At 38.0% G+C, this 25,662-nt stretch overlaps 1 protein-coding gene across 4 annotated transcripts; it reads left to right on the plus strand.

The window, feature by feature from the left end:
• The first annotated feature begins 5,669 nt into the window (after window positions 1-5,669).
• On the plus strand, window positions 5,670-25,452 carry LOC125241409 (sodium/potassium/calcium exchanger 3). Of its 4 annotated transcripts, none has more exons than XM_048149884.1 (10): window positions 5,670-5,890; window positions 18,796-18,984; window positions 19,842-20,029; window positions 21,007-21,193; window positions 22,206-22,268; window positions 22,650-22,945; window positions 23,518-23,680; window positions 24,034-24,135; window positions 24,405-24,526; window positions 24,699-25,452. In XM_048149884.1, exons 1-10 carry the CDS (start codon window positions 5,872-5,874, stop codon window positions 24,924-24,926), a joined length of 1,557 nt encoding a protein of 518 aa, XP_048005841.1. In that variant the 5' UTR covers window positions 5,670-5,871; the 3' UTR covers window positions 24,927-25,452. The 4 variants fall into 4 exon arrangements, with proteins under 4 accessions (XP_048005841.1, XP_048005839.1, XP_048005842.1 ...); XM_048149882.1 differs by lacking the exon at window positions 5,670-5,890 and adding an exon at window positions 5,983-6,193; XM_048149885.1 differs by lacking the exon at window positions 5,670-5,890 and adding an exon at window positions 6,115-6,238.
• Window positions 25,453-25,662: the final 210 nt, after the last annotated feature.

Below are 25,662 nucleotides of genomic sequence, written 5' to 3' on the forward strand. Positions count from 1 at the left end.
GGCGCTTGCGCTTGCCGGCCAACCGATTGGTGTCGGTTTTTTGTCCACACATCAAAGGATCTTGGCGCCAATGGCCAACTACGTTTACACGTTGGCGCTTCATTCAGTTGGTCGTCAGCCGTCAGAGAGGACGGTAGTGAAATATTTACGAAAATAATAAGTTTATCTATGTCAATAATAGTGTAGATTTTAGGAAATAAAATAACCTTGCAAATGTTTAATGTATTTCCTAAAAAAGATAAATGATCTTATCATAATATTCAAAAAATTGTTAATATTTCAAATAATTTCATTTTACTACGGGGTTATTATTTTTTAATCAAATTTTTCTGTCAACGTCTATGATCTAGAATTTCCTAGACTTTTCCATTCCACGTCCATCTTTCATGAAGAGCCAATGCCAAGTGATTGGTTCGCCAATGTGTAAACAGCGGCTCTTATCTTGGCCAAGGGGTTTCAAAAAGGGTTGGTGGAACCGTTGGCCATATGTGTACAGCGGCCATAAACGTAGTTGGCCATTGGCGCCAAGATCCTTTGATGTGTGGACAAAAAACCGACACCAATCGGTTGGCCGGCAAGCGCAAGCGCCAACTGCCAACTTACGGCCAAGTAGCCCTCTACACGCTTGGCCAAGGGGGTTGGTGGAACCGTTGGCCATGTGTGTACAGGGGCCATAATGTTTTTTGTTTTGACATTTACACGTTGGCGCTTCATTCAGTTGGTCGTCAGCCGTCAGAGAGGACGGTAGTGAAATATTTACGAAAATAATAAGTTTATCTATGTCAATAATAGTGTAGATTTTAGGAAATAAAATAACCTTGCAAATGTTTAATGTATTTCCTAAAAAAGATAAATGCTCTTATCATAATATTCAAAAAATTGTTAATATTTCAAATAATTTAATTTTACTACGGGGTTATTATTTTTTAATCAAATTTTTCTGTCAACGTCTATGATCTAGAATTTCCTAGACTTTTCCATTCCACGTCCATCTTTCATGAAGAGCCAATGCCAAGTGATTGGTTCGCCAATGTGTAAACAGCGGCTCTTATCTTGGCCAAGGGGTTTCACAAAGGGTTGGTGGAACCGTTGGCCATATGTGTACAGCGGCCATTAGGAATTGGTCACACACGTGTTCAGTAATTATGTTTGGTAAAGGCAGTCATACACATGTTCAGTAATTATCTTTATTTTTTTTAATAACTCGATAACCGTAAGAGTTAAGTTTCTTAGAGACATTAAATTCATTTGATCTTCCCTTAAAGTTAACGGAATTCAATAAAAACAATTTTATTTACATGATTTATTTTAACTTGCATTAATATGCTGTTCTCGAACTTATTGTATCGATAAACTACCTCTCTCTAGTCGATCTGTGTCGATACTAACCCAACAAAATAACTTTTCTAAGACGTCACCAGGTCACCACGCGTCCTTTTCTTTAGGGTGCTATAGAAAAGGATATCTATAGTTTTCTTTGTTCTTATTTACTGACAGACTTGTTTGACAGATTATATCAATTTATAGAGCAATCAATTTGATTAGAGAAACTAAATAATTTGTTATTCATGTTACCTACTTAAAACTGGAGTTTTAACATTTGGTTTAACAAGACGTCCTTACGAGGTTATATAAACAACAATGTGCTACAGGACTCATAATAAAACGGCTCAACAAAATAATACCAATAATAATAGGTGCGTGCTATATTTTACTCAGCAGCTGGCGTAGCCGAATGGCAATTGTCGACACCATATGCCGACAGAAATGTAGTCTAGCTCTGTCGCGCAAGTACGCAAGAGCTATAATTAGAGGTAGATAGATACAACGAAACAAATATTATCGTGAGCACGTGTGCATTCGACTACGCACACTGATGAGGGGACCCAGCGCGTACGTACATTGCGCACCACCTGCACGCACACATACAAACCACGCGGCATACAATCCACTGGTAGGCTATGTCTACAACGCCATCTAGTAATGTCTGACTTTAAACGTGCACATGACGTTGTATGTTTAGTGCGTGAAAGCTAAAACAGATGTCGCAAGATGTTGCAGTTTGATGACTATTTCGACGTAGGATACTGATAAGAGTTTTGTTGGCCACGCGTGGCTACTGGCGCCATCTAGCTCTTTGAGTGTGGATTAAATTTAGTACACAGGTCTAGAATACTTAGGACGGCGCCCATTTTTAGTATGGGGTTAGGTATCTGTAGACTGTTAGACCTTTAAATTTATTGAATAAATAAGTCATAATGGCTAATCGTGGCACGTAGCGCCATCTATGATTTTGGTTTGACATTAAATTATACGATGTTCCGGATGAGACCCCATGGTAAGGTGCATTAGGGTAATTCCGAAAGTCGCATAAAAATCAGTATTATTTCCATCATATCAAGATTCCCCTTTCGGAATTACCCTAATGCTGCACCTTACAACATCATTTACGACTTACGAGTATTAAGTGAAATAGGCGAAATAGGTATGACAGGATCAAGCGAAAATCCTTGGTCATTGTCTTATTTAATTTAATCGACTTCTAGTTAAATCTCATAAATAAGCTAGCAATTCGATTGTGTGTTTTTGTTTACTTTTATTTTTTATTGTTATTAATGGCAAACAAAAATACTGCTGGACTGACAGACGGACCGCGAAAAATTAGTAATAGGGCACCGATAGTAATTTTGGTGCTCCGCGTAGGTTACAGAACAATAAAAACGGTTACAGAACAAAAAATATAAACTATAAGTAGGTAAGGTGCATTCGGGTAATCGAATGACAGAAATGCTCTGGTAATTCCGAAAGGGGAATCTTGATATGATGGAAATAATGGCGATTTTTATGCGCCTTTCGTAATTAAACGACTTTCGGAATTACCCTAATGCACCTTATAAAAATATGTGGATTAGGTAGTGTTGATCAATGCCTATTTCACGACTAATCAATGTATATTTGCATTGCGTATTATTCAGTAATCTTATTAATCCAGTCCGCTCATTGAAATGTTTATTTAATTCATGGTGTCAAGGATGAACTTATATCCTGTTAAAAATACACGCTGTAAGTGTAATTATCAGTTACATGAAAAATTCCATTCAAAACATTGAAGCTTATCTGTAGATTAAACTCTTGAAGTGGCCAAGGAACTTTCCGCTGATTGAAAAGTTTACTCATGTTCGTACATACACATTATACGATACCCATTCAATGTTTAACTAACTACTATTTATATAACTGTTTGCAATCGCTTTACGGAAATACTAGTGAGAAACTTTTATATGTACTTACCAATATTGATTTTCATTCTCTTACCTGGGCCATTTTTTTTGTAATATGGGTATTTTTTACGCGATTCATAGTCAGAATTTCGAGCTCTTTCAATCCTGATAAGAGAAAAAAGATGTCTCAAGATTTCCATACATTTTTCAAACCTTCTATTCCGTTACCGCCATACAAAATGTATGAAAAAATGGTAAGTAACGGAATGGGAAAAAACCTTGGGACAGTTTTTTTCTCCTATTAGGATTGAAAGATCTCGCGATTCTGAGAAACCACATAAAAATTTCTAAATCCAAAAAAAGTGGGGTGGACAACTTTGAAATAATTTTTAAGAAAAAAAAACCGCCGCCTTTAGGGTTCTGGTGACAGCTACTTGCGAATGTTGGATTATGTAGAAATGTGTAGGTATTTTTTTTAAACTGCCTTTAATGCTTTAATTATTTGATGGCAACACAAATGAATATACGTATACCGTTAAGGTTTGAGGAGTTTCCTGAATTCCTCATGAATCCGATTATAAGAAATCGAAGCCTGACTTTGACTCGAAAACTCAATATGCTTAACAAACATAACAAATCTCATAACAAACAAAGTCTCTGTTCTGAACTTAAATGCATGCTGTTCTTATAAAAATACCATAGTCACTATATAAGTGTGCCGTTCAGATTTGAGAAGTTCGGTTCTGGCCATCATCAGCAGTTCCGCTGCACCAAATGCCACTGTTCTGGACGTAAGTGCATGCTGTTGTTATAAAAATACGAAAGTCACTATAAGCGTGCCGTTCAGATTTGAGGAGTTCCGTTCAGACCATCATCAGCAGTTCCACTGCAGCAAATGTCACTGTTCTGGACGTAAGTGCATGCTGTTCTTATAAAAATACCAAAGTCACTATAAGCGTGCCGTTCAGATTTGAGGAGTTCGGTTCTGGCCATCATCAGCAGTTCCACTGCACCAAATGTCACTGTTCTGGACGTAAGTGCATGCTGTTCTTATAAAAATACCAAAGTCACTATAAGCGTGCCGTTCAGATTTGAGAAGTTCGGTTCTGGCCATCATCAGCAGTTCCGCTGCACCAAATGTCACTGTTCTGGATGTAATTGCATGCTGTTCTTATAAAAATACCAAAGTCACTATAAGCGTGCCGTTCAGATTTGAGGAGTTCCGTTATGACCATCATCAGCAGTTCCACTGCACCAAATGTCACTGTTCCTTACGTAAATGCATGCTGTTCCATTAAAAACATAAAAATCACCACATATATGCCCTTCAGATTTGAGGAGTTTCCTCGATTTCTCCAGGATCCCATCATCAGAACTGGGTTCTGAGAAAAATGGGACCAATCTGTATGCATATAAATTCAATAAAAAAAAATTTCAAAATCGATCCAGTAACGACGGAGATATCGTGGAACAAACATTAAAAAAAAAAACATAGGTACAGACCACTTGAAAACCACCTTCCTTGAGAGATTTGAGGATGAGGCGGCGGTTAAAAATAGGCCACCTACGAGTTTAAGCCTGACCAGAAATATATGACTATTGTCAGGAGGGTGCTGTTATTCTGATGTATGCGGTGACAGTTCAATTTAGTATGAAGAAATTAGTTCTAATGAAATTCCGCAACATGGCGCGTGGTCATTTATATTTCTGGTCAGGTTTTATATATACCTACCGGCGGATCTCGGAAAGAGCTCTAACGATTTTCGGGGGTGAAAAATCGGCCTAGCTTAGTCTCAGGCAGACATGTTTGTAATACTTAAATATGATGTACCTATACATAGAAAATACCCATGACAAAAACAAACCGGTCCTCATTACGTGAATAATTTGTGTTTACCGGTATTTGAACCCAGGAAGCTAGGAACAACACCTTTGTAGGCCACTACCCTGTAGGCCAGAGCGATCCGTGAAATAAAGATAATCTTTATTTAGTTGTAGTATATTGAAGATTTCAAAGGTACCCATAATATCTTTAAGTTGGGAAGTTGAAATGTGTGCGAAAACGTAGCTACCTGTGCTCATGTGTCTTAAGTGAGTTAAATCATTATAGTTTAAGTTGCGTGTCGGCACGACACAACTCATGATCCGACAACAAAGAAAAAGGGCCGATCAAATTGACATTTGACCTACTGGATTATTGGTATCACTGCTCCGGCGGACTTAATTGTGTTAAATTAGCTCGAGTTTTCTGGCTGTCTAAGATTTTAGAATAAAGAGTGCCGAACTATCATGGCATGGAATGAAAACACAAAATTATAAATACATACATGTGTCATTCACGACTGTAACGTTAATGTGAGAAATGTAAGTACGTATGTGGTGTGAGGAGCGGCTGGGAGCGTGGAGTCAGCGCGGCTGCGAACACAACCGCGCGTCCAGCTCACTCGCGCAGGGAGTCACTCTCGGACTGCGCCCGACCGCCGGCCGACGTACGTGTATTGTATGGAAATAAATAATTGGCCCCCGTATTCTTCTTTTGACGAGCTCTCCGGCGACGGGACCATTATGTCCGTTCGAACGTGAGCGCCGGCATTCGGACGCTAGTGGCGACGCCCTCGGTCGCCTGCGCCGCGCTCCACACCACGTCAACATGAATACCTCCGATCGAGGTACGACTCTTATCTTATCATCGAAGGGTGACTTCGACGGCGACGGTCTCGTGTGGTTAGCACCGGCCGGTCATATGTTCTTCTGCTTCACATACAAGGTTATATGGAAGGAGGTCGGAAGTGCGTCCAATTCCTCGTGAATGGCTAGGGCACTTACTACAGAGGAGTGAATTACTTAAATGAAGCTGGAGAAGCATATATCACCTGCTGTCCGGGTGGCGGCTATTGAAAGTGAATATAGTGGTTCGTGCGTGACTCCTGCCTGGCCCAGTCGAGGGCGATCGCAATCGCCTTTTACTGCTGGTATGTAGAGGATTCAGGGCTGGTACAGCTCCTCTTTCGATGATCGTAAGTACAAAAGACCAAAGGCTACGCTATGTCGGACTGGGTTGAAGTTCCTTAAAAATATATGATAACGCTAATCAATACATGTCAGACAACTTATTTGTTTACATGGCGAATTGGAGTAAGTACTTAAATAGACATTGTAATGACAAGGTTATTAACAATTACAAGGAGTTGTAGTGGTTATTTTCACAATTGTATTCTGGTGTAGGTATCTAAGGTATCGGGCTAAGGGTGGGGCAACTACGAGCGTATGCGCCCATGCGGGCTGGCCTTTTTGTAAACGAATTAATGCTGTCGTTCGCGAGTCAGCCAAATCAAAACATTATCGTAGACCGGCGGCGCACCCTTTTTTTAACAGCGAACTTGCTTTATTTATTGTGATGATAAAGAGGAGTGCCCAAAAATAAGCGCAAGCCTTGGTAAACACTGAATACAGGCATCACTTGTATTGGGTAACATTCATCATAACTGTATAAAGTTGATCATTATTAGATTACTTGTTTCCTACTTTGGAGCAATTCTTGTTTTTCCAATGAGTGACACGCGAGCTTGGCGTCCCGCTCCTGTCTAGCTCCTAATTGCGAGCCGGGGAGCGCCTCTATTTCTAGACCAAGTTTGCTTCAAGTAGTTATCGATGATGACTGACTTCTTCAATTATTCATCTGATGGTCATTAATATCTTTTTCCAATTGTGGCTCTCGGGGCCGACCGCCACGAGCAGATTACTGCCTAATTAATGCATTAGGTACATTACAAACAATTAATATCAAAATTCATGTTGAACTAAATGTATATTGTAATATTTTGTGTACAAATAAATATGCCTTAGCCTCCTGGGTCCTGGTGCCCTCGTAAGGTTTGAACTTTTACAAGAATAAAAGAAAGTTCTACATTCAAAAGCACAAAAATTTGCCAGGGATCCAGGAGGTTAGGTACATTATCGTTTCATTTATGTAATTGGGTATTTTGTGATACTCTTACTCTTCAAATAAAACCACGTAACACGTTTTCGCGCTCGTTAACACGCATCGAAATCGGTTTATCCATTTGATAGATACCTACCACAAATACACGAGACACACAATCGCATCAAAATTATAAATGTGAAATATGTTTTCATCGCACTACTTGATAAATTATGTAGTTTGTTTTTTAATTATCTTTTGAAATAAAGGTTTCATTAATTTCAAGAATAATCAATTTTAATAGGCCATGCGATTAAGCTCGATTTTTTTGAATAAGGGTAAGTATTGAATGAACAAATATTCAGACAATCCTTCTTCATACAATTTAGACCAGAGTCATAAATAGGTAGCCGGCAACAGACACGGGTATGTTGTTAAGTTGGTCTCGAAGACCGAGATGGCAAATGTCTCAGTAAGGTAAATGTATTTGGCGCGATTAGGCCGTCGCTCCTAAAGTCAGAAGGGGAGCCTCATCCGGTCGGTACTCGCGCAAATTGTCAATTGGCCATCGTCGCCTCAGGGCTGTCAGAGCGCAGTGCTGCTCCGCGTCCTCACGTGACCGGCTTAAGATTTAGAAAGATTTGACGTCAACATTCTGAATGAACGAGCTGTCAATAGGTTAACACCCCTGCATACATTGTTGTATGCTAGCAAAGCGAATAGTTTTGCTGACTGTACATGTACATGACTGTAGCACCGGCATCGTACATCCCTATCGCCCGCTAAAAAGTATTTTTCCCCTCACTAGCTCGGAAACACGTGTTTTGTCCTTTAATACCAGCGGGTAAAAACGCATTTTATCCACTAGTGGATTAAGTAATTTGACCTTGAATAGAGGCAAATTTTCTGGTTTAAAATTGATAAAAGTGGGTTAATCTAGTGATGAAGATGTTTTACCACCTGTGGAACTACTGGAAGCAGTGATAAAGGCGTTTTTTGCGTTGCACTTTCCTCGCTATAGTGAGGGGAAAAATTTTGTGTTACACACGGTGCAAATGTATTTTACTTCTCGTGTGTTGAAAAACTCGCAAGCTCAGGATTCTATTCTCGAACCACTCGCTTCGCTCGTGGTTCAACTAATGAATCCTTTCGCTTGCTCGTTATTCAATTCCACACTCGGCGTTAAAATACAACTTTGCACTCTTGTATAACAAATAACTATTACAAACTCACCCAAAATAAACTTGCGCTGAAAGTTCATGCCTACTGACAAAACACTGGCAGTAGGCGTTGTATTTTCAGTGCAAAAGTAGGTATTCCTCATTTTTCTCAATAATTGCATACAAGTTTTTAAAATGAACATTATTAATAAAATAAAAATAAAAAATCCGCAAAATTTTCAGTAGTTTAAAATTACTATGTAGATACATACGGTCTGACAATTCTTCGGTTCTTCAATAGCATTCACCGAGGTGAAGGTTCAATTTAAATTGAAAAGTTCTAAGGACGCTGAGTCGATCGAGCACTCTCGCTATAGTGTAAGCAATAGAAAGAGCATCCAATAGAATTATGCCTTACCCGATCATAATGCCAACTTCCGCTAGTTTCTTAGTTCATCAATTTATTTTTGTTCTTAGTAGGTAGGCCAAGTTATTATTAATTACAGAAATTTTATTTAAAATATCTGGGAGACAAAGCCTTGTTCAGAAAACATATAATTCCAAAACTCCAAATTTTCATTATCGTAGAGATAAGTCGAGTTTTCACCTACGCATAACTCCATTCCTAATTTCATTGAAATATTTAAAGCCGTTTCCTAGATCTCCTAAATATATAACTATTATTATAGATATAATTGAACGAATGCCATCATCGATTGTATCAAAAATGGCAATGAGCTTGACGAGTCAAATCATTTTCTTTACACTCGATCATCGCATAAAAGAACTACACACCTACCATTTTATTTCACTCTACCAAATTCCCTTCAGATGAGCCTATTCTATGAATTCGTTTTTAAAAACATTTAGATTGATGAATTTACTTCACAACACAACCTATTCAATTAAATTATTCGCAGGGTAATCCAGTTAACCAGAATAAAATCGTAAAATAATACCAAGGAATCAATATACATATACCGGGGCTGATAAAGTGATAAAGCCCATACAAAAAAGTGTACCCCTCAAATGTATGGTCCTTTTAGGAATAAAACTAGATGGCGCTGTTTCGCAGCCGCGGAAGTGGCAAAAATCATATTTATCCCAAATGCGTGTTTTTATTTTTTATAAGAACAAATGACATATTTAGTTATTAATTTAGTATCATGATAACTAGTCAATACACATTTAGAAAAAAAAGAAACTTGTAGGCATCATCATCATCAGTGTAGTTATTGTATTTAATAGGTAGTTATGATAGTATTTAATAGGTAGCGCTAAAAAAATTATGTACGATTCTTAGTATGAAGATAGTCAATCCTATATAAACATCCTTGATAATACTATAAGTAGGTAGGTACGTACTGGAATTTTAATTATCTACTTATACAGTTAAAAGTATGTCAAAATTCATTCTTATTTGTTATATGAGTAAGTACTTGATGGTCCAATATTTTTCTTCTCTCAATTGTAGTTTTAACGCCTAATATATTGTAATACTTACCTGATATTTCAACGCGTTTCATCAATTATAGGATTGATAAGGTTATTGATATGAGACTATACGTCTACAATTTACATTAATGAATGAAACTTCAATGACCTTTCTTGTACTTTCTGATACCGTAAAACGGGGCTACTTTGCTCCCCCATGGGTAACTTTAAATATGGTTTGATTGCCTCAAAATCAAAATGAATGGTTGATTAATGAATTATTCAAATCCACCCTTATACACATTATCAAAAAAGTGACAAATAAAAAGTTACACTACAAGCAAAAAACTTTTTTTTATTTTCAGGCGTCATACAAAAGATACTGGTATTTAAGTACAAAATATTACGGAACAATCGAATCACATAGCGATAGATCCACCCAGACATAGTTTTCTGTATTTTTATTTGGTCTGACGTATAGTGAGCTAGTGCGTAATTAAAATGTTACAGCTTCTTAAGTTTAATGATTATCTGATGCCGTTATTCGATTGAGCAGGGGGTAGAACTGATTTCTAAACTATAAACTACACTCTTTTTTTATAAATTCTGTCCAGGAGCAATGTTACCTAGACACCGGGTAACAATGCTCCTAGATAAATAAATATACTTCGGCATATTACATTTTCGCAAAAATCAATGAGTAAAAAGTGTGGAGCAAATTTTGGTGCAATGTAGCCCCGTTTTACGGTACCTGGGGGGTTACCATGACGTGCTAAAGCCGTTCAGTTTAGGTTGAGAGAAAGGGACGGAGCTATGTAACTGCTATAGCTGTGTCCCTTTCTCTCAACCTAAACTGAACGTCTTTAGTACGTCATGGTAACCCCCTGATCTAATTTGGTTGACTATTTATTTTAAAGACACACTCGTCGACAAGACACATCGCGGTCACTAATAGTTGTTATTCTATAACATAATACGTATTACGTACTATTGTTATGAATCCATACTATTACTAATATTATAAATGGGAAAGTGTGTGTGTCTGTTTGTTCATCCGTCTTTCACGGCAAAACGGAGCGACGTCTTGACGTGATTTTTTAAGAGGAGATAGTTGAAGGGATGGATATTGATATAGGCTACTTTTTGTCTCTTTATAACCCCCCACTTCTCTAAAATGGGGGGTGGAAGTTTGTATGGAGCATTCAGCTATTTTCGAATTTAACGCGAGTGAAGTCGCGGGCAACAGCTAGTATTATGACAATCGGAACATAAACCAAGCTATTACAAAATAAATACAATGTTCTTCATTACAGAATTATACAACATCTGTCAAATAAATATTATTGTCCCAGAGCTGTAAGAACCTCTTTTTGACACATGACAGCGTCCACAAAACGTAAACTCGCGCAACCCAATGAAATTTTAAATAAAATCCTGTAATAATATTTAGAAAATCAAGTACTTAAAATAGTACATTACATCATATAAAGACAATATTTCATTGCATGTTTGAGAAAACAATATTTTGCTGACTTTAAACATAATCTAACACATGTTACATCTTCGTTAGTGAGTGTTTTACGATATTAATTTATCACGCAGGATTTACTTAATATGTCAATTATCATTCATTTTTATTTTTAAAGTAGTGGTGTAGTAAGGCGGCGGAATTGAAAAAAGTCGTCTAGTTTTGAAGTTGATGTGACTGGAGAGTATACTGCTGACAAGTGATATCGTTGTGATCGGTAGACTTTACTGAGTACGAAATAATGACTTGTCGCATTCTCAGACTGTGGGGGGGTTAACTATGACGTTACAAAGATCCCGGTCCCGGGTTTCAATTTTTTGCCAATTTGTCTAGAACCCCTTATCCAATTTTGAAAAATGAGGTGTCGATTGAAAGCGTATAACATGCTGATTAAGATTTCTTATACGTGAAAAGTATAGTTTTGTTAGTTATTTTTTAATTAACAATAATGCAAAAAATCCTTTTTTTTAACCGTCGCCTCATATCTCAAGAAGGACGGTTATCAAGTCGTCTGTATGTTTTTTTATTTTTTTATTTTTTATGTTTGTTTCTCGATATCTCCGTCGTTCCTGGACCGATTTTGAAAATTTTTTTTTTGATTGAATGTATATACATACAGATTGGTCCCATTTTTCTCAGAACCCAGTTCTGATGATGGGATCCTGGAGAAATCGAGGGAACTCCTCAAATCTGAAAGGCATACATATGGTGATTTTTGTGTTAATAAAGGAACAGCATGCATTTAGGTACGGAACAGTGACATTTGGTGCAGTGGAACTGCTGATGATGGCCAGAACGGAACTCTTCAAATCTGAACGGCACGCTTATAGTGACTTGGGTATTTTTATACGAACAGCATGCACTTTCGTACAGAACAGTGACATTTGGTGCAGTGGAATTTCTGATGATGGTCAGAACCGAACTCCTCAAATCTGAACGGCACGCTTATAGTGACTTTGGTATTTTTATAAGAACAGCATGCACTTTCGTCCAGAACAGTGACATTTGGTGCAGTGGAACTGCTGATGATGGCCAGAACCAAACTCCTCAAATCTGAACGGCACGCTTATAGTGACTTTGCCATTTTTATAAGAACAGCATGCACTTTCGTCCAGAACAGTGACATTTGGTGCAGTGGAATTTCTGATGATGGTCAGAACCGAACTCCTCAAATCTGAACGGCACGCTTATAGTGACTTTGGTATTTTTATAAGAACATCATGCACTTTCGTTCAGAACAGTGACATTTGGTGCAGTGGAACTGCTGATGATGGCCAGAACCAAACTCCTCAAATCTGAACGGCACGCTTATAGTGACTTTGCCATTTTTATAAGAACAGCATGCACTTTCATCCAGAACAGTGACATTTGGTGCAGTGGAATTTCTGATGATGGTCAGAACCGAACTCCTCAAATCTGAACGCCATACTTATAGTGACTTTGGTATTTTTATAAGAACAGCATGCACTTTCGTCCAGAACAGTGACATTTGGTGCAGTGGAACTGCTGATGATGGCCAGAACCAAACTCCTCAAACCTGAACGGCGCACTCATAGTGACTTTGGTATTTTTGTAAGAAAAGCATGCATTTAAGTTCAGAACAGTGACATTTATTTAGTTATGTTTGTTAAGCATATGTTTTGAAGTCAAAGTTTGTCAAGCTTCGATTTCTTATAATATAATCGGATTCATGAGGAATTGAGGAAACTCCTCAAACCTTAACGTTATACGTATATTCATTTGTGTTTCCATCTAATAATTAAAGCATTAAAAGCAGTTTTAAAAAATACTTACACATTTCTACATAATCCAACATTCGCAAGTAGCTTTCACCAGAACCCGAAAGGCGACTGTTTTTTTTTTCTTAAAAATTATTTACTCTCTTTTTTGATTTTTGTGACTCAAAAAGGCAATGAAAACGGCCACTTAGCTAAAAAATATGTTATATAAATCATTTAACTACATTATTAAGCTATCTGTTGCTTTTTAAATTTCTACGATCGGATAATAAATAAGCAAACTACAACCACATACCTGTAGGCGGGGAGTACCGCTTGACACGCGTTCCCATACATGCGGCGTCTACCAAATTACACCTCGCGCAAAATTCGTTTCAAGCAGATATACCTCTAATCTTATTCATCGTAACCTACCAATATTGGTATCATTTGAAAGTACAATTAATAGTACATTGTGCAACAAGGGGAGGAAGTTGAATATTACTAACGAGAGTAAGTTAAATCGCGACGGCTTGCCGGAGCGATTTAAAGACTCGAGTTAGTAATATTCATACTCCCCGAGTTACACACAATGTTTTTCATCACATTTGAGAGAAAAATACAGAGGAAACAGTCATAAGGCAAAACCTTCAACCGGCGGCGTTGCGACCAGTAGTGTATTTTGATCTACATCAGATTATTCATATTAAATCCATTGTTTTTGATAACAAACACTTTTTGAACGAAAACAAACACGAAAATACTGCATATAAATTAAATGCAACGTTCAAAAAAGCATATAAATCATATAATTAAACTAAAATTGTACTTATTTCATTTAAATATCTGTTGTACTCTCCGTTGCTAGGCAACGGTTGGTGCCTCGCGTACGCACGCGGTCAAGCGCGAGTAGAGAGCATATTGTCAGATTGTAAATTATAACAATTTATCTAAGTTAAATTTTACGAAATAAATGCAAAACACACTGAAATAATTGTAAAACATAAATAAAATGCATTTTTCATACCGTATAATATATTTTATAGCTTAATAGTAAAATTTTGGTTGTGCAATAAAAATCCTTGGCAGATTGAAACATCCTTTGCCTGAAGTATTGTACGGATTGTATTAATTTTTAAAACTAAATCCATTATTCCCTTGGGAATAAAATAGTACATTATGCTTCAGTACACGTAGACGCAATGATACCTTTAAACAGCAAATGTGATGAAAAGTACTTTAAGAAACAATGTCAATCATTTTCTTAAAATCAATAATCGCCGGTCTGCGGTGGTTACAAAGGAAAAAAGTGGGTATGCAATTTGACTGGTTTCCTAGGTTTGATACCCTATACGAGTTTAATAGGGGAGGTAAAGGTGACATATGGGTTGTTCTCTGGCCTAAAAGCTATACAGAGGGTCAGGGGAGAAAAAAACTAGGGTTTAAGTTTAGTTTTAAGGTATTTTTTCTTTTATTTGTTGATTTTATTGTGTTTAATTTTTTTGTAATTTTATCAAGGATACACGTTGGTTTCTTTTGCTGAAAATTCCCTTTTTATGAGAAATGTTATGAATTTCATGGCATTTTTTTTTTTTTATATACCACGTCGGTGGCAAACAGGTATACGGCCCGCCTGATGGAAAGCGGTCACCGTAACCTATGGACGCCCGCAACTCAAGGGGTGTCACGTGCGCGTTGCCGACCCATTAGAAACTTGTACACTCCTTTTTTGAAGAACCCCATACTGTAGTTCATCGGGAATACCTCGACAGGGAGCTCATTCCACAGCCGGAGCGTTCGTGGGAGGAAATTCCTCTGAAACCGCACGGTGCGCGACCATTTAGGTTGCAAGGTGTGTGGATGAGCGCCCTGTCGATGGCGAGCGGTGCGATGATGAAAAGTGGCCGTTGGCATCATGTCAAACAGTTCTTCAGAACACAACCCATTGTACAGGCGATAGAACACACATAAGGAGGCGAAGTCCCTCCTTAGACTTAAGGGTTCAATACCGCCTGTGAGTTTGGGATCGTCGACAATTCGTACAGCGCGTCTCTGGATCGAGTCAAAGGGTCCAAGCGACTAAAATTAACTCCGATAGAGACTAAAATTAACTTTCAAATAAGGCCACATAGTCATACTTTTACTTATATAATATTAAGGGTAATAGCCCCGGCGAAGTAGTGCAAGCGGGGCAGCAGTGTAGCAATCCATCGACCTGACTTCACTGGTTCCTCAGTGCCACACATAGTCATTATAGGTAACTTCATTTTAGTGATTTAATGTGTATAACGACCGAAGTCCAATCGTTTTGATTTTACGATTACTTTTTAATACCTACTGGGTCAAAAAACCGCACCTCTAAGTCGTTTGAGTTCAAACGGTATTACTTGGTATTACCCTTAATATTATATAAGTAAAAGTATGACTATGTGGCCTTATTTGAAAGTTAATTTTAGTCTCTATCGGAAAATGCCATAAAATTCATAACATTTCTCATAAAAAAGGGAATTTTCAGCAAAAGAAACCAACGTGTATCCTTGATAAAATTACAAAAAAATTCAACACAATAAAATCAACAAATAAAAGAAAAAATAACTTAAAACTAAACTTAAACCCTAGTTTTTACTCCCCTGACCCTCGTGTGTAGCTTTTAGGCCAGAGAACAACCCATATGTCACCGTTACCTCCCCTTTTAAACTCGTCTAGGGTATCAAACCTAGGAAACCAGTCAAATTGCATACCCACTTTTTTTCTTTGTAACCACCGCAGACTGGCGATTATTGATTTTAAGAAAATGATTGACATTGTTTCTTAAAGTACTTTAATTGTACTTTCAAATGATACCAATATTGGTAGGTTACGATGAATAAGATTAGAGGTATATCTGCTTGAAACGAATTTTGCGCGAGGTGTAATTTGGTAGACGCCGAATGTATGGGAACGCGTGTCAAGCGGTACTCCCCGCCTACAGGTATGTGGTTGTAGTTTGCTTATTTATTATCCGATCGTAGAAATTTAAAAAGCAACAGATAGCTTAATAATGTAGTTAAATGATTTATATAACATATTTTTTAGCTAAGTGGCCGTTTTCATTGCCTTTTTGAGTCACAAAAATCAAAAAAGAGAGTAAAAAAAAGGATTTTTTGCATTATTGTTAATTAAAAAATAACTAACAAAACTATACTTTTCACGTATAAGAAATCTTAATCAGCATGTTATACGCTTTCAATCGACACCTCATTTTTCAAAATTGGATAAGGGGTTCTAGACAAATTGGCATCTATGAAATATGTCTTAGGTTACCTATAGAGAATATTGCGGCACTATTCTGCCGTGAAATTGTAGCACTATCACAGACTCACACAGGCCATCATAATCTGACAGCAGCGCTTTCTGCGCAGAGTTTTGCGTAATATCCCCTATTATTATCGTTTTGATTTCAAGTCTTTAAGACATATGATCCTGCCCTGTTAAATAGTCAGTTTACATTTATAAAATTGCGGTATTACTATTGAAAAATTTTCGCGATCGTGGCGCTCGCTAACCCAGAAATATAACCCAGCGCAGATTCCACATCTATCAAATTTAAATAAAGTCTATGGAAAATATTTTGCGATCGCTACGCTTATCTTTACATTTATGTCCTATATGTTAGCTATAGTTACTGAAATACATGCTACCATGTAATAACTTATTAGTTACGTTTTGATTTTGATCACTCCGGATTTTTAAAGATATTATTTTTTTTACTTAAATTGTTGCCCCTGGGGCGGTGAAACTTATTGGCCTGGGGAGCCAAATTTCAAAATACGCCCTTGGCCATGCGTGGTGCAAATTTACTACATTGACTGTGCTAAACGAGATAAAAGATAAATCATCGCGTAAATGAGGACTCGCACGAAGACGTTCGCAAACACAACCTAGAATCCTAAAATCAGTTAATTCAGTTAAGCAGGGCAGTGCAGCGGTAATTTGAGACAATTTACTCACGATTGGCTCGTTTGCTCTTCGTTGGAGTCGGTTCTTAACAGCAGGAAGTGTTATTGATGGTAAACTCTGCTATGAGCAGCATGAATTGGCCGTACACATGCTACCATTCACTGTGGCTTTGAGACTGTCGGTCTGTTAGTGCTTACTTGACTCCACAGGATATCCTCACGCAAATGGTGAAAATGGTCTGGCGATGAACATTATCATTCGCTAGCAATGCAATGATGACTCGTATCAGTATTTTCTAACACATACCATACTACACAAATCAGCCTTGAGGCACAGTATAATAAAAAGTACTACTTATCGTCGTGCTTGAGGCAAGTCAGTGTTAATATTGTTTTAATCTTTTGTCCGAAAATGGCCGTCGAGCCGAACTAGCGAATATACTCGACAAAGAGAAAAGGCCTGGCAGCCCTGGGCTCTCGGTCCATCAAAAGAGTATAATTATGTGGTTAACTAGTGACCAAAAGTTTTTGAGATCTGATTTCGCATAGTAAGTACTGTTGTCCTACATATCATTTCGTAGTTAATACATCTTAATATCCATACTCCGAGTATCCATAGGTCAAAGAAATTACAGCAATTAAATAATTCCCTTTGCATGAAATAAAGTAATTTATGATTCTATTTGATGAAGTCAATTAATTGACGATCTCGGGTCAAGTACATCCATTCCTGTTACTACGAGTAATAAGTAGTGTGACGTCGTCTATTCTAGTCTCTACAAGACAGTAAAATATTCATGAAGATGATAAGTTACAGTACCTACATTTAACCATCAGTTTTTGTCCATAAATTATAGTTAAATTTGAAAATAAAGACATGTAACTCCGTATAGACGGATAAGATCTAAGAAAAAAACGTACCTCAAAGCCATAGAGAAAAAGGTACGGTGGCCTAGAGGCGTTACACCTTTGGGGAACGCTCGGCTAGATGGCGCTAATATTAATATTTGACATTAAAATACATATCAAGCTAACAATATGGGCCAAATTGTCAAAACTGAGGTTCAAAAGGTTTAAGCTTGTGTCTAGAGATGGCAGTCTATGCACTGTGATTGATTACACATTTTCAGTAACTCTCTATAATACTTTAATACTAGATCTTCTTTGATTATACGGAATTCATATTCCATCTTACCCCTCAAGAAAAGTCCTTCAGTTTTTCCCCACCTTATCTTAAGTAAGGAAAAATAAACTTATAGGTACAGGATCCCTAGGCCGCCAGAAGTAGCTTAATTTTCTCAACGTATAAAATGTATGGGATAATGTGGGAATTATTACGTACGTTTCATTTAACGAATGCATACTCACAATTTTTTTTCCCAAATTAAAAAAAAACACCTACTTAACGCATTTTTAAATCACTAAACGGATAATGAAATATTAATAGCGATTTTGAGGGCTGTTTCCTTGGGATTCCAGCGATCTGAATTCTGAAACGTGACGCTGACGGAGCTCAGTTACTTGTGTAAGTTAGCTGTGGACTTAAGACTCCATTCCCATGGTTACTGCATATAGCGTCATGGCGCTAGTTTCCGTCCACAAACATAATAGCAAATCATATGTTTTTTTTTTTACTTTCCTAGTATATTTTTAAGTTAGGCATATCAAATTGTTTAGACAACAAGGATTGCAAGAAACTAGCATCAGCCCTTGGGGCCTATTTACTCTCTGTAAGAACTCGCATGAGAGTTTTACTTCATCGGTGTGCAGAATTGTATTACTACAGCAATCCATCAATGTGACTAAAATCGCTTATGAGTTGATGCGCCGTCTAAATGAGTCTTCACTCTAAAGTGCTACTTGTGGTTTTCCAGACGGGTACCTGCAGGGCCGCAACTGCACGCCGCCGGCCATCGACGACTTCCCCGCCGAGCTATTCACGGAGTCGCAGCGGCAGCACGGCGCCGTCGTCATCCACATCCTCATATCGCTGTACCTGTTCATCGCGCTGGCGGTCGTCTGCGACAAGTTCTTCGTGCCTGCGGTAGACAGAATATGCCACGGTTAGTGTCCTATTATTTTAGTTCTCCTTGCCCCGTCTGTCTGTTAATCAAGACCCCTGTATATAGAAAACGTCGTCTATCGACGTCTTCACCCCCGAGCTGTTCACGGAGTCGCAGCGGCAGCACGGTGCGGTCGAAATCCACATCCTCATATTTCTATGACTGCTCAATGCTCATGGCTCATTTACAATAACTTCTTCGTAGCTGCAGAGGACAGGATATGTCAAAGTCTATATTGCAGGATATTCTCCAAAAGCAAAATATTTCAATTGGAGAAATGTAATAAAAAAAAAATGTTTATTTATCAGCTCACAAAGGATTCCGAATTTTACACTAAAATTAACTAAATTAACAATTTAATAGGTGAGACAAGATGTTGAAAATCCTTTGTGAGAGACTGGAGTCTGAACTAGGTTCAGACCTGTATTACAGATCACCAGGCTCTCACCCCGGAGAAAAAATACTACACCTACATTATCATGTACTTAAAGACTAAGTACAAGCATATAGGTAATTACAACAGAACTGATAACAAAATAAAAACATACAAAAAATAACAAGAAATGAAAGAAGAAGGAAAAGCAAAAAAAATAATATACTCAAATAACAAATAATTAACACTTATGCATGCCACAATATTTAAAACAGGAGAATGTGAGTTAAAATGTAAAAGTGGGTAGTGAAGAGGGTCGTGTGATGTTAATGATATGCTACAATTGCTACATAATTCTCAATCTCGTCAAATACAAGGCAGAATAATATTGCAATCTCTGGTTTGGTAACCGGGACAAAAGGGGTGAATGAATTCAGCCAATAATTTTCTATTATCGATAAACAGTTGTATTCTCAATTTCCAGCACTAAACATGAGCAACGACGTAGCGGGCGCCACGTTCATGGCGGCGGCGACGTCGGCCCCCGAGCTGTTCGTGAACGTCATCGGCACCTTCATCACGGAGGGCGACATCGGCGTCGGCACCATCGTCGGCTCCGCTGTCTTCAACATCCTGGCCGTCGCGGCCTGCTGTGGGATTGGGGCTGGAATGGTACTGTTTCCTTAGCATCTTTGCATACTACATACTGACTTCTGTATATATGCCGATGCACTTTAGTTGTGTTTGTCTACCATTTCCTATTTTCCTCTCTCAGTTATTCTAAGGTTAGCTGGAAGAGGTCCCTTAAAGGGATAAGCTCGCCTTTGTTCATAACCATTGTAATTATTCACTGTACTTGTAATTTGTTCTGAGCAATAAATTGTTTACTACTACTACTACTACTATGCAGGTGGTTTCTTTTCTCTTCTGAGCAATAAATTGTTTACTACTACTACTACTACTACTACTTCTATGCAGGTGGTTTCTTTTCTCTTCAGCTGTCTGTACATATACGAGATCCTTGCACTTGTAGATTTTTTATACCCACCCATCTCAAAGGCCTTTGTTACGATTTGTTTGTTTGATTGTACCGTATAAGAAAATTTGCCAAAATTTGTATGTTTTATACATAACTAGCTTTCGCCTGCGGCTTCGCTCGCGTTAAGTTCGAAAATAACGGAATGCTCCATACAAACTTCCACCCCCCATTTTAGGGAAGTGGGGGGTTAGAAAGAGACAAAAAGTAGCCTATGTCACTCTCTATCCCTTCAACTATCTCCACTTTAAAAATCACGTAAATTCGTCGCTCCGTTTTGCCGTGAAAGACGGACAAACAAACAGACACACGCACTTTCCCATTTATAATATTAGTATTAGTATGGATTCATAACAATAGTACGAGTATTATGTTATAGAATAACAACTATTAGTGACCGCGATGTGTCTTGTCGACGAGTGTGTCTTTAAAATAAATAGTAAAATTAGATCAGGTACCGTAAAACGGGGCTACATTGCACCAAAATTTGCTCCAAACTTTTTACTCATTGATTTTTGCGAAAATGTAATATGCAGAAGTATATTTATTTATATATGTTAGGCACACATACTTTCCTATTTATAATATTAGTATGGATTAAATTAAATTGCAGGTTGTCCCTCTCGACTGGTGGCCACTGACGAGAGATTGCCTCGCGTACGGAATCACCGTCTCCATCCTCATATGCATCATGCACGACGAATACGTGCTCTGGTACGAAGCTTTCCTCCTCGTCATGCTGTATGGAGTCTACATCTGCATTATGTATTACGATAAATCGATACAGAACTTTGCTAAAGGTGAGGCCGACAAATACTGTGTATCTTAGTCGTAAGATCGTGTTATTGAAGAAAACGCGTGCATTGAAACTTATTAACATGCGACTATTTAAAGGTTAAATTTAACAAATTCACACGTCATCGTGAATGACACTCAATTCGTCTGTATTTTTTTTTTTTTTTTTTTTTATTTTTTTAATGTTTGTTCCTCGATATCTCCGTCGTTACTGGACCGATTTTGAAAATTTTTTTTTTGATTGAATGTATATGCATACAGATTGGTCCCATTTTTCTCAGAACCCAGTTCTGATGATGGGATCCTGGAGAAATCGAGGGAACTCCTCAAATCTATATATGGTGATTTTTGTGTTTTTAAAGGAACAGCATGCATTTACGTACGGAACAGTGACATTTGGTGCAGTGGAACTCCTGATGATGGTCAGAATGGCACTCCTCAAATCTGAACGGCACACTTATAGTGACTTTGGTATTTTTATAAGAACAGCTTACACTTACGTCCAGAACAGTGACATTTGGTGCAGTGGAACTGCTGATGATGGTCAGAACGGAACTCCTCAAATCTGAACGGCACACTTATAGTGACTTTGGTATTTTGACAAGAACAGCATGCACTTTTACGTCCAGAACAGTGACATTTGGTGCAGTGGAACTGTTGATGAAGAGTGAGCCGCCCCTGGTTAGAGTTCCGTTTTGATAATCATTATCATCTGTAAGTACTTCAGAATCATCCAAATTTCAAAATTGGTTCAGAAATGACGGAGATATCGAATAACAAACATTAAAAAATATACAGACGAATTGATAACATAATCCAACATTTGAAAGTATTTATCACCAGAACCCCAAAGGAAGGCGGTTTTTTTTTTCTTAAAAATTATGTATCATAAAGTGCTATTCAAAGTCAAGTGGGTTACAAAGTTAATCCTCGTCTAAGATTCCGCTTGAAGTATACACATTTATGTTTAAATACAGGCGTTTGAATTTATTTACATACTGATAATGTAAATTCCAGGTAGTTGGAAGTGCCTGAAGAACTTTATGAATAAAACCGATGAAAAGTCAGACAGTGTTATAGGTAAGGTAATTTAAAAATGTATTTAAATTTATTTATCACTGTACAGTCTCCATTAGATATATCTGGGTGCGTAGCCGAATGGCACAAACGCTGACGAAACGCTCAAGAAACGAAACGCTAGTAGATATCTATCTCTATCGCTCTTGCGTATTGGCGCAACAGAGCTAGACTACCTTTCGCGGCGTTTCGTTTTTGTTTTGCGTCGTAGAAATGCCATTCGGCTACGGGGCCTGAGCGGCTGGGGCGCGCAAAAAATATCTCAACATATCTTATCGCCTTGACAATAGAGGTTTGTTCAGATATTTGGGAGCACCTTGACTGCTGAAAGTTGTACCTACTACCAAGATTAAAATATTATTCAAGATATTTGTTATTTTTTAGAAATAAAAGATTCTAAAACCACGAGCTCGACTAAAATTGAATCACCGGAGCACTGTCAGCATAATGGCAATGTCAAAGCAATAATACCAGTTTACAATAACGATAAAGAATACGGAAAATCACAAGAAGATGAACAGAATAAAGGAATCAGCTTAGATATTGAGAGAGCAAGTGATGATATTGCTTATGCCGATGATAGTCCGCATCACGTGCCGCCGGAGACCGTCAAACCCGCTTCAGAGGAGTATGAACACTCTTTGTGGAAATTCCCGTTTAAAAGGAGTTGGTTTACGCAGGTAATGCTTATATCCACGGTACCACTTTTGTTACATGAGTTATTGATCCCACCTATTCAGATACCTACAGGTAGGTACATTAATTCATTGCATATTCGTAGCAATTGCACAGTACAGTCACAGTATAATAAAGAGTACTACCGTACAGTATTCAGACCACTCCCGCAGGGATGTTGAAACTGACGCCCACCCGCTCTCGGTTACCTCACTGTTACCGCCTCTAAAAAACGCTCATACAAGCATGGTACGCGTTCACCTACATGAGCTTAGACTGGGTGTGCTGGGGTGGGTGTGGGGATGTGAGTTAGGAAAGCGCGTCTTTCATATATTTAATCGCCATTGTCCGAGGTGTGATTCAGTGCTGAAGCTTCAGCTCCAGACAGACAGACAGTCGCACCATATAAGGGCTCCTTTTTACCGTTTTTGTACGGAACCCTAAAAACCCATATTTTAAATATATCGTTTAAAACATTTGTAGGTAGGTAATACTTGATTCGATTTTCAGTGGCTATTTAAATAAGCAAACGAATATTGTGTGTTAATTAACTTAATAGGTAATTATATCTTTTCAGACCACATGGTTCGTCACCTGGCCCATTCACTTGGTGTTTTTGTTCACCATCCCGGATTGCGAGAAGCCACGTTTCAAAAATTGGTTTCCTTTAACATTCATTATGTGCATCGTGTGGATTGGATCTCTGTCTTATGTAGTCGCTTGGATGATAACTATAATAGGTATGTGTGTAAACTTATTATGCGAATAAGTAATTCACTCTCTTCACTTCTAACATCTCTTGCTTTTTCGGCACTAGAGAGGTACTCGTAATTCGGTTAAAATTTTGAGTTGCTCTTAGCTGGACTTCTAAAGAGGCTTCTAAAGGGGCCATATTTTCAGTGCGATATGCTACTGGTAACTATTATTCTCTTTCTCTAACATGTGAGTAAGATAGGAACACCAATAGTTGATAACCGCTTATTAATTTCATAATAGTCATCAACATCTGTTTTGTTCTGCTACATTAGTAGCCTTTACAGTTAGTGGCATTTTGGCGTCTAATGTATTATTAATTATATTTTTTATTATTTAGGGGATACACTGATGATACCTGATTCCGTGATGGGTATAACGTTCCTGGCTGCCGGGACGTCGGTGCCTGAGGCCGTGTCGAGTGTTATCGTGGCTAAGCAAGGTAAGGGGCTATTTACACGGTGCGAAAACTCGCATGAGAGTTCATTACATTGTGGTGCCTATTTGGTTGGTGTGCTGAATTAAATGTAACCTCAGCACTCTGCAACGTACCTAACTAAAAATGCATGCGCAAAATAATGAGTTTTAATTATTTTTCATGCTCTGAAAGTGTCTCGCCGTTCATTGGTAAATTTACTAATCAGCACCAATGATTATTAGTATTACTTAGTGCCTTAAGGAATTCTCTATCAGTATACTTTTTACATACAGGGCACGGATCAATGGGGATCAGTAATTCGATCGGTTCGAACACATTCGACATCCTGCTGTGCCTGGGGCTCCCGTGGCTCATCAAGGCGTCGCTCACACCTGCCGAACCTGGACTCTATCTGGTCAGAATCTAAAAATAGTTTTGCTGAGGCGAAAGTCTATTTGAAACCCATTACTTGTATTTATTTAACTATTGTCTATGCGAAAGTAGCGACTGCGTATATTATTGCGAAGCGATTTCTTTGTAAGTTGTTTGATTATCAGATGTATCTTATAATGGGTCATTGTCATCAGGTAAAAATTAACTCAATGGGGCTGGAGTACTCTGCGATATCACTGCTGTCGACGCTTCTGATGCTGTATTTGACGTTTTGGTTCAACAAGTATAAGCTGGACGCGGCGGTGGGGCGCGCCTGCCTGGCCATGTACGCCCTGTTCCTGGTGCTGGCCACTCTCATCGAGCTCAACGTCTTCTTCCCGGTCAACGTGCGGACCTGCAGGAGAGCGGAGCTCAAGTCCTAGGCCAGTGTCACAATCCCAACCGAACGATAACAAGTGTGTTGTACTGTACTATTCTAAGTTACATCATGCGTGCCGACTGCCGACAGATGACGGGAGTTCTTTCGCTAACCACTCGACAAGTCAAATCGCTGTATGTTATAATTGTTCGCCAAGTGTCAATGCCTAGATAGTCATTTGAACTTTCTCTTTATGAATTGCGAGTAATAAAAAAATATAAAGTTGAATATTTTTGCTTTAAGCAAGTATTGTTAATTGTTGCAAGTCTCTGCATTTTATCAACTAAGAAAATAATTCTCTTCTATCAGAATCTCAATCAATCGAATAGGGTGACTAACCGATAAGACATTAAGATTATCTTCAACATTATCGAATCTCATAAACTTAATTCGTTCCTGGCGAATTAGTTTCGTGTTACTTATAATTCAGTAAGTTTAATATTATAATGCACATTATTTAATACACTTTGTCAAGCAAGATGTTGTAAATAATTATGCGACGTAATTATAACAGTTTTAGAGTAACTAAATATATAGTTTATCATTTTCCAGCATTGTTTTATTGTCTTGTGTATCTAATACGTGGACAGTTTCAAAATAGATACCTGTGTTGCAGTTCATTATCGATTGACGAGCTATGTGACAGGTAAGGAGTGAGTACCTACTAAACATATACATAGGTAGATAGTATAGTAGATAGGTATTGAATACGAGTTTCGCTTGGAAGTACCAGTGACCAT

Source organism: Leguminivora glycinivorella, chromosome Z (genome assembly GCF_023078275.1).
Source record: "Leguminivora glycinivorella isolate SPB_JAAS2020 chromosome Z, LegGlyc_1.1, whole genome shotgun sequence".
In the NCBI taxonomy this organism is placed as follows: Eukaryota; Metazoa; Arthropoda; class Insecta; order Lepidoptera; family Tortricidae; genus Leguminivora; species Leguminivora glycinivorella.

What these genes read in the sequence shown, in the direction of transcription:
- LOC125241409 (XM_048149882.1), top strand. Translation starts at nt 6,070, where the DNA reads ATGAAGCTGGAGAAGCATATATCACCTGCTGTCCGGGTGGCGGCTATT. An exon ending in GATACAGAACTTTGCTAAAG is followed by an intron (nt 21,194 to 22,205) that starts GTGAGGCCGACA and finishes TGTAAATTCCAG; the next exon opens with GTAGTTGGAAGTGCCTGAAG. An exon ending in TTGGATGATAACTATAATAG is followed by an intron (nt 23,681 to 24,033) that starts GTATGTGTGTAA and finishes TTTATTATTTAG; the next exon opens with GGGATACACTGATGATACCT.